Below are 10,253 nucleotides of genomic sequence, written 5' to 3'. Positions count from 1 at the left end.
ACGTCGCCTGAGGAGATAACGAGATTCATCGTTAAACCATATGCGCCTCCAGTTTGCCAGGTTCCATGGCAGCACCGTGTTACACCATCTCACTCGTCGACGTCGATGTAGTCGTGTCAAGGAGGGGGCAACTTTTGGACGTTTGGCACGTGTTCCAACTTCTCGGAGACGGTTCCTGATTGTCTGATCGGACACCCTTCGGGCTCCAAACTGTTCTTGTGCTGTGTCCCGGGCGGTACGATGGCGGTCACGTAGGTGGGTTACCAGTTTGGTGATCTACTTTCAGTTGCTAGCGATCATCAGCCCGTTCATGTATCACTTCACTCTTGCTTGACAACGGTATAAGACTCAATACTGAAACGTCGCATCATAATATATTTATAATAAGGAAGTTGTTATCCATAAAGTAGCATACCGTTCTCAACTTGTATATTGTTGCTCTGTGAACCACATACTATTATGTACAGGACATGAATATTCTTTTCTTCTGTACAGTAACCAATAGATGAATCTTAACACAGCAGCTTCATGTGACAAAATGCAAGACGGAATACACTCATTATCACCGTGAAATGTGTTTAACACTGCCGACTCTGATTGATAGCAACATAGTTTTTCATCACCATTTTTTCATAATTATCATGCTCCAAATATTCAATACAGCCAACTTAACCAAATTAGGTAAATAACATTTCATATTCTCCACTAAATAGCTGGAACAATTTGCTTTAAGATCACTGGTTCAGAATATTGCCTTTACGGGCTACTGTGGTATGAACCAATGTAATTGCATGCAGAAAACTTTTGTTTATATTTCATGTACAAATACATGCCTGTGCCATTACCTAAGTTTAATTGTCATTGGTAAGCATGTATATTCTTGGAAAATTTTAAAATCTATTCTCATGCATTCACTTGTATGATATATTCAATGTCAAATCAATATCATGACTGATACCAACAACTTTCCAAAACATATTAATGGTACTTTCCTTTTCCGTACCTAAAATGTAATAAAGAAGTTATAGAAAATTTCAGTAATTTATTCATAAAGTATGAAACATTCTTCACATTTCCCAGATGTTAAGCCTGACAAAGTACTGTAACATTGTGACGAAGATTTGTGACAGCGTTGGATAATGGTAATTGTTGTGATGCAGGGGTCGACTCTTCCCTCTTTCTCCTCCTAAACATGCAAACCTGATCCAAATGCAAAAAATAAATAACATATGTGATAACAAATACGATCAAAAGAGTTCCTTGTAATGCTGTCATCAAGACATATTTTGATATATTAAGCATGTAGATGTTAAGTTTAACTGAACATGTCACACACTAAATGAGGATGTACAGTGAATACATTTATGAGAAACATATTCTGATCTCTTACATTGCAACAATATAATCACCATTATTTACACATTATTAAATTATAATTTGATTTATTGCATATAAATTACTGACAGTATTACAATATCATGTTTTGAATAAAAATTGACATTTCAGTGGGGATAAAAGTATCATCTGGAAAATTGCAAGATTGCAAGATATATGTCTTGGCAAATGTTTTATTGGTATCTTAGTGAGATTTTAAGATATATGTAGTTCTATTTTAAAAATCAAATACTAATAAAATACATCTTTATTTAATTGCCAGCATATTTTATTGCTCCCTTTTTAAATAATACAGATATTTCTAAAACAATTGATCATATCAGTGATTTCTTAATAAGCATGAACAAGAAGACAAAGTCATCAATATTCCCCCACAATGCTAAAATACTCTTCATGAATATGTCAACTAGTTATGACTATGTCAAATGTACGGTTTGATGTACCTCAGTAATGTTGATGTCATTAGGTTCTTGGATACCAGCAAAGTGAAATGATGGTTTGAAAGGATTTTAAGGTTTTAAGGATCACTACCACCAATATCAGCCGAAGTCAAACTTATTTTGTTCAGAAACCCAAAACTATATATAAAAATAAAAGTTCACCACCAGACCTATTTATGTGCCAAGTTTGGTGAAGAAACATTGAACGGTTTTAAAGATCTGCTCCGGAAAAAGAGCACCAACACATATTTCAGTCGAAGTCAATTTTATTGCCATGGAAACGTAAAACATATTTTATTCAGAAATCCAAAACTACCAAAAGGCACCAGTTCACCACCAGACCTATCTATGTGCCAAGTTTGGTGAAGATATATTGAACGGTTTTGTATTCTGCTCCGGAAAAGACGAGTGGCACGGACGGACGGATTCCATTTTAATACCCCCCTCAAAACGCGTGTCAGGGGATAAAAAGGTTGCCTTATGTTCGGCGCCTATACTGGTTCTGAAAAGGGTATCCAGGTTAATCAGAGGTATGGTATCTCAATGGGAGCACTTAATGATTTTACCTTTACTTCCAGTCGTGGTAAATATGTGGTTGATTACTGTTTATGTGCCTATGAATGCATGGATAAATTTAGTTGATTAGATCAAGTGACTTGATAAGCACGTATGTAGGTGTGATTGACCCCACAGGTGTTCTTAAACTGGGCCACTCTCTTCTTCGGTGAACAGTGGACGTTCAAATAAAGGACACTACCGTAGCCTCTATCTCACCAGATAGCTGCTTCAATAGCATCAAGTTTGATATCTCAGTGACCAGCAACTCGTTTTTATCTTGAAGGGAGTGTCAAGCAGACACATAACATTACTTCAGAACTGGAAAACTCCGGTAAGTGTCAATCAACCTTAGACAAAACATATGGTGACTGTGTAAATATTATTAATAGACTCAGTATATTAAAAAAACGTCAGTACGAATTCAAAATTAGATAGGCACTGTAGTCAAATCATTACAGAAATGGACATAATAAGCGGATCAAAAACATTTTTTGTGTACAATATCTTGACACATCAATGAATAACTCAGCACAATTTCAAGACATTACGTGAACGTTTGCAGTCCAGTCAGACTCTTGACGTCAGTATCTGGTGTGATCACCACGAGTGGCAATAACTGCAGCACAGCGTCTATGCATGGAGTGCCCCAATCGATTGATGAAGGCCATTGGCACCTGGAGACACAGCACTAAGGGGCTGGTCACTGCATAATGCCGACACCATTCTTTTGTAGGAAGTCCCGTGTAGCTCTGGCAGTATGGACCCGGGCCTTATCATGCTGGGAAATGTTGTTCCGGTACGTGAGAAATGTGGTATGACGTGGGTCTCAGAGCTTGGTCGATGTAGCGCACCGCTGTGATGCCGCCTCCTCTCCGTGGACCAAGGTTCTTGAACACCACAGGACCCACTCTCTGGTTCAGGCCTATTCCACCCCATATCATGATGCTTGCACCTCCCCATGAGTCTCTTTCCATAACGCATTGGTCTGAGTAACGCTGGCAACGTTGTCGCCATATTCTTGTTCTGTCATCTGTAGTTGATACGCAGTACCGACTCTCATCTCTGAACACAACAGTTCTACATTGCCTGTATCGCCAGTTTTGGTGTTGTAGGGCAAACTGTAGACGTTCACGCCGATGACGAGGGGTGAGGATAGGTCCACGGTAAGGTCTACGGCAATGGAGGTTCCCGATGTTAAGACGTCGGCGCACTGTATCAATACTGATTGGTCTTCTGTGTGTTCCCACTGTCTGGAGTGCTGTTTCGGATGCCTGCATGAAGGAATTCTGTACATGCTGTCGTACAACATGGCGGTCTTGTCGTCTTGTGGTCACCCTTGGTCTGCCAGTACGGGGGCGATCATTGGTGGTGTTGGTGGTCCGGAAACGTTGCTGCAGCCTGTAGATGGTCCGAACGTTGACCTGGAAGTGATTGGCAACGGCCTGTGCAGTGTAGCCAGCTTCAAGTCTTCCTAGCGCATGGTTCCTCTGAGCTGTCGTGAGTCGCGGCATCCTGCTGACGTTGTAATGTGAATGTTTCAACCAGGTTTGGGAGTGCATTTTATAGGGCTGGTCCTTGTGAACAGCACGTCCAGCATGAGTTGCATGAAAAACATGGAGAACACCGTACCGAGATTAGGTTGCGTTTTTGAGACCATTTCCTAGGTTCAATTCTGATTTCTGGGAAGGAATGTCTTTGCTCAGGTAAAGTTGGAGATGTTGTCAAAAATATACAATCAAAACATTAAATGAATTTACAGTTATCCGTTTCTGCGAAGGAAAAGTCCAAACTGTCCTTTCTTTATCTGCTTAGTATAATTGGAAATGAAAGAACATTATGATAAGAATTAGCATACATGATGCAGAGTGTGGGAACAAGCGACGCAGAACTAAGAAGAAGTGGTGGACCTAATAGTTAACAGTTCTCTGGAATAGTTTATGTGTCGCGGAAAGAGACTGGCGCAAGTGTCAAGGAGCACGTAAACACCACCTTAAAGGCATATATGTCAGTAAGAGAAAGGATTTTGATAGAAAGTGTAAAACTGCCAAGCGAGACAGTAACAAAAGGACTGGAAGACCTAAGTTCTTCTGATGTGGGACAATTCTGGAAGAAAATCGATAACATAGGAGTAGGTCGTGAGAGAAGAAATAGGATCCCCATGGAGGTGAGATTGGAGGACGGGACTATTACCAGTGAACAGGATTTTGACTCAGACAAGTCGAAGCCAAGTTACTCTAAGCTGTTAAAATGTAATACCACAGACTCTTGTCCCCTGACACACGTTGAGGATAGTGACCAGTGTCTGCCGACCTGTTTCACTGGACGAAGTACGAGCTGCAGTCACCAAGGCAAAGAAGGGGAAAGCAAGTAGATTTGATAACATCCCCTCTGACGTTTTAAACAACGAAGTGCATATGGTATTTACATAGACTTTTACAATTTGTTTAAAAGTCTGTTTGGGCCAAATTTCAAAGTTGACACACTTGACTGTTTTAGAAAGTGTTGGTAAGAAATGCTATTAGAAGACTCAAAAATAAATTCCTTTACTTACGCATTTTCGAAAACTCCTGGATACAGAACATTCGTTGACTATATCCAAATATCAGTTATGGAAACTTTTGCATACATTTGGGTTTCGTTACAAAAAAGGTAAGTGGGGAAAACAGTGTTGTGTGAAAGAGCTAACATCGTGCGATTACGCAACACATACTTACGCATTATCAGACAAAAACCGTCAAGGATTCGAACCAGTGTTTTTTGGTGAAACATTGGTGAACGCCAGCCACACTGAAAGCACACAATGGGTAGATAGCACCTCTACAGAACCATGTAACAAGAAACCGATAGATTCCGGTCCGGAAGAGTTTTGATACAACCCCTAATTGTTGACATCCTAATTAAGCTGCACGTGCTTCCCGTCCTTGAGGCTGTTCCTACAACAGTACTACTGTTACTTTCTTTACCCTCGTAAAACTCAAACGGAAAATCGAAACAAAATGATGATAGTTTGTTAAGTAACTCTGATGTTTTCATTACATTCTGCGTTGAAATGAATGTTTGATCTTGAACCGATTTGGAGTTAGATTGTGATCAGTATCATTTTGACCCAAACAGACTATAATAATGGACGTATCCTATCAGTTGGAATAAAGGCATCATCAACCCGATCCCTAAAGCAGTGATAGAAGACACCAGATCACATGTGCTTCCTATAAACTGTATTCAAGTGTCCTTAATACAAGCCTGTCAACCCACATAGAAGAGACCGAGGTTTTAGAAGATAACCAGAATGGATTTAGAAGAGGTCGTTCTACCACTGAACATGTTTCATCACTTATATCGATTATTGAAATACGCAAACCTATGAAAAAATTCTATTTTACAGCGTTCAATCTATACAAGGCACATGACTGCACATCCTCGATAACTCCAGGGTATACGTTCCGATAAGCCTCCACTATACCCTGGACGCATCCACGGCTTGGGGCGATGATTTTATTACCTCCCTTGACTGGCTCAGCCTTAATTCTCACAGTAGCCAATCAGATAAACCGTTACGACCGAGCTTGTCAGTGTCAACAAAGATGGCCGCTGCCGGAAAGGCTTGCTCGCTGTGCGAATCAGATTTAGGTAAAAAATCATACAGACTAATCGACAGGTCAGAAACCTTAAAAAAATACATGCAAGAACTCCTGCTACCTCTTTCAGGGTACCTCTGCAACAACTGTGTTGCCAAGTTTTATCGTTTAGAGAAAATAGACTTCGACATTGAAGCAAAAGTCAACAGACTGAGAATGGCAAGGTAGGAACTGATTGAACTACTTAAATCACCTGCGATTAGGCACACGCCAACGAAAGGTAACAAACGGATGCCCCGTCTGGAAACACCGACACCAAAAATAATCAAGAAGTTTATTTCGTATGAAAAGCCATCGCCCGAACGACGAAGCCGAAAAAAACTCTCATACGACATCGCCAAGGAGACTGTGGACATTGGCACCCAAACACGCCTACAAATGACACCGCCGGAATCTTTCAAGATCAAGGTAATGAAAAAATAGAATAGACATTGCTTGTAGTTGAATTTGTGATTATCATTGACAAGAATTCCTGTCTGCTGAATGTTTTTGGAAAGACTGCCGCCCGTATCCCCCCATTAATGACATTGTTTGATCATATCAAATCATATCGCCTGAACAATATTCGTCATCTGATCAGGATGAGTTTTAACATGTTTCATTAATTATATCAACATACTGATAGATATATCCAACATCTATAAATATCACTCAAGAAATTTCTCCTCATCGTCAAAATTTAGGGGGAATACGGGCGGAAGTCTGACCATATTTGTTATTGATTACCCCTTTAGATACTAAAAACTCATTTTGATCATATTTGTAAGCGTTGTATGATTTTGACAGACATATTTGTAATCATAACATGACTCCGTTTACATAGCTACAATATATGCCTTGTTTTTGTTTTTGTTTGCAGTTGGTTGTTTCTGTTCCACCTGGCAAAGAAAGGTCCCTAGTTGTTCATGGTCCAGTTGAGGAGAAGATCTGCAAAAGCATATTTCATCACAATGGCCCAGCGGCTCTCGTTAACTGCTTACAAGATAAGAAATATGATCTTCCCATAATCAAAAGATTTTGCCAAAAGTTGAGGAAAGAAAGATGCCCACTCAACAGAAAGATGAACCTTTCATGAAAGCTAAAATGCTCACATGCGAAGATTTTTAGCTGGCATAGAATTTGGAAGAAGTTGGCAGTCTCTGCACCATTGTTACAGACAGTGTTTGAAACAGGTAAGGCAGTGTATTGTAATTTACCTATGTTTAAAGTAATGATATCTAATGATGATTATTTGAGATTGTTCCTTCATATCATTGACATGTTTAGTGTATGTACATCCTTGATTATGTCAATTGCATCATACATTCTGCCTTTCCTGCAGGTATACATTTTTTTGCATACATCTTTGAATTTTATGGTTGCAGTTATTTCCAAAGATGTCAAAGAAAGGGATGTTTCATCAAAGATGCCAATCCTTTGCACACCATTGGTTCAATACACCAATGGCCTGATACTGGATTACTGTGGAGCAACAAAAGAAGTAAGGAAGTTAGAAATATTTACAATTTTAGCTTTCCTTACAGACATGACCTTTCACAATATCCTGAAAATGTCATTTCATGCCTCACCTCTAAGAAATTCCCATCCGCAGGTTAGAATTAGAACTTGTCCATGCTCTCTTTACAAGCAATCATAGCATCCTTTGTTTTGAAGATTATTAAAAGGTAGCCTTTGAAGGTAAATGAGTAGAATGTTTTAGGTGAAAAAAGAAATAGCTGATATATATGTCATGAAGGGAAGAGATTGCCACTGAACTTTTACTTACTGTTCTTATGTTCTTGTTTAGTGTCTGACCCTGATGAACCATATGGGAATCGCTACATCCCAGACAAGTGTTTTGAGGAAAAAGAAGGTGATTGCTGAGGAACACAAAGTGCGCATAGACAAGATGTTCAACTGCAACAAGTCCTCTCATGTAGCAGACACTAACAACAAGGGTCAAACAAGCAGATCAACCCATGTGCCATCATTTGAAGTACTAGGGGATAATATTGACATTCTTGTAAGCCCTGGAACCATGGCTCAAGAGCTCCAGAGAAAGAGCTGGCACTGGTTTCTCCTTGTTGTTTCGGACAAGCGACTCACCAACACAGAACTTCCTTCCGATTTACCCAGTGCGGATATTGTTACCCATCCAGCCATTGCATGGATTCCAAGTAAGGACGACGTGTCATTGCTTCATGAACACCAGCAATTTCAGGTAGCAAAGATCCTGGAACAATACATACAGGCTCTCAGCACCATCAAGCTACCTCAGTTTATCAAGCACAAGCACTTGGAGGAAACAAGTAAGAAGTCAGTGTACCACATAGCAGATCTCATTGATGAGAGTGAAAACTCTTCTGAGGGCATGGTGAAAATCCTACAGAAAGTTCACCAAGTGACAGTAGCAAAAGAAGGTATAATCTATAGAAACTTTAATATTTGTGAATGATGTTCAGTCAGAAGGGATATTTAAAGTGCAGCATAAAGGGTTGTACCTAAACTACAAGTATGTGTTATGTAATGTATTACATGAGGTTATAGCTATAATATATAATAAATGCAAATGTTTTAAGTGGCGTATTCATATTTTATGATTATGTTTTACAGATGGGACACTCAGCGGTCAGGTGGTGTTTGGAGGGGACGTCTTGACCAACGAAAGGGCCTTCATTTCCTTATCTGAAGATTGCATTATCTACGATACGGCAAGAATTACTGTCAGTAAATATTATGGATCATCCAACGGCATTACAAAGATTTATCTTTTGCGATCGATTTCATTATAATCATCGTCTGAATTGTGAATGCCGGTACTTACCATATAATTACAGTGTGGGCTTCATCGATGACGAGGAGATTTTGTAGCCACTCCCGCCAGCGTGCCACTGAGAGTAGAGCTTCTGGTGAACTGAACACCACTGTAAATAGTATCATCGTCGATCTTGATTTTTCCAATGTAAGATGCTGAAAATCCAAGTTTGGCAAGTTCCCGACACTGTTCTTTCATGATTGAAATCAAGGGCGATATTATCAAAATCTTACAATCAAGATTTTTCTGTTCACACAAAACTGGGAATGCTTGGTAGCAAATAGATTTCCCGCCGCCCGTTGTAATGGACAAGAAAACGTCCTTTCCATCGAAGTGATGTTTCAGCGCTTCTTCCTGTACGGGGGCCAACTTTGCTATGTTGAAGCGAGAACACACCCGATCGAAGTCAATTGTTTTCGCCGCCATTACTGTTTACCGAAGCAGCGGAAGAGCATTATGATAGAAGCCTTGTGATTGGTTCGCCCAACTTTCCAGCGTATACCCCTGATTGGATCAAAAGCCAGTAAAGGGAGGTAATAAAATCATCGCCCCTAAGCCGTGGATGCGTCCATCGTATAGCGGAGGCTTATCGGAACGTATACCCTGGAGATATTGAGGATGATGACTGCATTGATCGCTCGATCATGTGCTCAAAATTGCTGGAAGCGAACATAAAAGGTGAAATTTTAATATCCATTATCTCCCAGGACTATCGTGTGCTTTGCGAGATTGAACAGTAGACATACGTCATGGTTCGATGTGCAATGCGGATTGAAACAAGGATGTTTACTTTCACTTTGACTTTTTAAACCTTTACATAAATGATCTTTTATCCATGATAAATGATTTATCTATCGGCGTTGCCATAAACGACAAGAATGATTTAGCCTTCGCCTATGCTGACGACTTGGTTTTACTTGCTAAATCTGAAAGTGATTTGAACTTAATGCTAGATTGTCCCAACAGTTGGTGTCGAACCAACTGGATGGCTGTCAACAAAGAGAAATCCGAGATCATCCACTTTAGACCAGTATCGACACCTCGGGCACTTGCTACTTTTACCTGTGAAGATGATGTTTTTTTTAAATTAATGATTTTTTTTTATAATTACCTTGGAATTCTTTTAACAGACTACAATCGAATGGCAAAAGCATCTTCCAGCTCAGCTAGCAGAGCTCAAAGAGCTCATTTCCAAGTACAAGGTCTTAGGTGGTATGGCATTCGACACTTTTACAAAGTTATACGACTCTATGGTGTGGTCAGTCATCGCCAGTATATGGGGAACCTACAATATGTCCTACATAGACGCAGTACAGGGCTATGCGCTTCTTCCTCGGTCTACGACGTTTTGCCCCTAACAACGCAGTGGGTGGAGATATGGGTTGGGTCCCCCCGACCGTCCGGCAGTGGAGATGTGTGACGCGCCTC

At 40.1% G+C, this 10,253-nt stretch overlaps 1 protein-coding gene across 1 annotated transcript; it reads left to right on the top strand.

Annotated features, from left to right (window-relative positions):
- The first annotated feature begins 5,977 nt into the window (after nt 1–5,977).
- On the top strand, nt 5,978–8,465 carry LOC124260805. Its single transcript, XM_046695120.1, has 3 exons — nt 5,978–6,195; nt 6,235–6,439; nt 7,818–8,465. Exons 1-3 carry the CDS (start codon nt 5,978–5,980, stop codon nt 8,463–8,465), a joined length of 1,071 nt encoding a protein of 356 aa, XP_046551076.1.
- The last annotated feature ends 1,788 nt before the right edge of the window (nt 8,466–10,253 follow it).

This window comes from Haliotis rubra, unplaced genomic scaffold (assembly GCF_003918875.1).
Source record: "Haliotis rubra isolate DU_JTF1 unplaced genomic scaffold, ASM391887v1 Scf777, whole genome shotgun sequence".
NCBI classification, from domain to species: domain Eukaryota; kingdom Metazoa; phylum Mollusca; class Gastropoda; order Lepetellida; family Haliotidae; genus Haliotis; species Haliotis rubra.
This window is presented reverse-complemented; position numbering and strand designations above follow the sequence as displayed.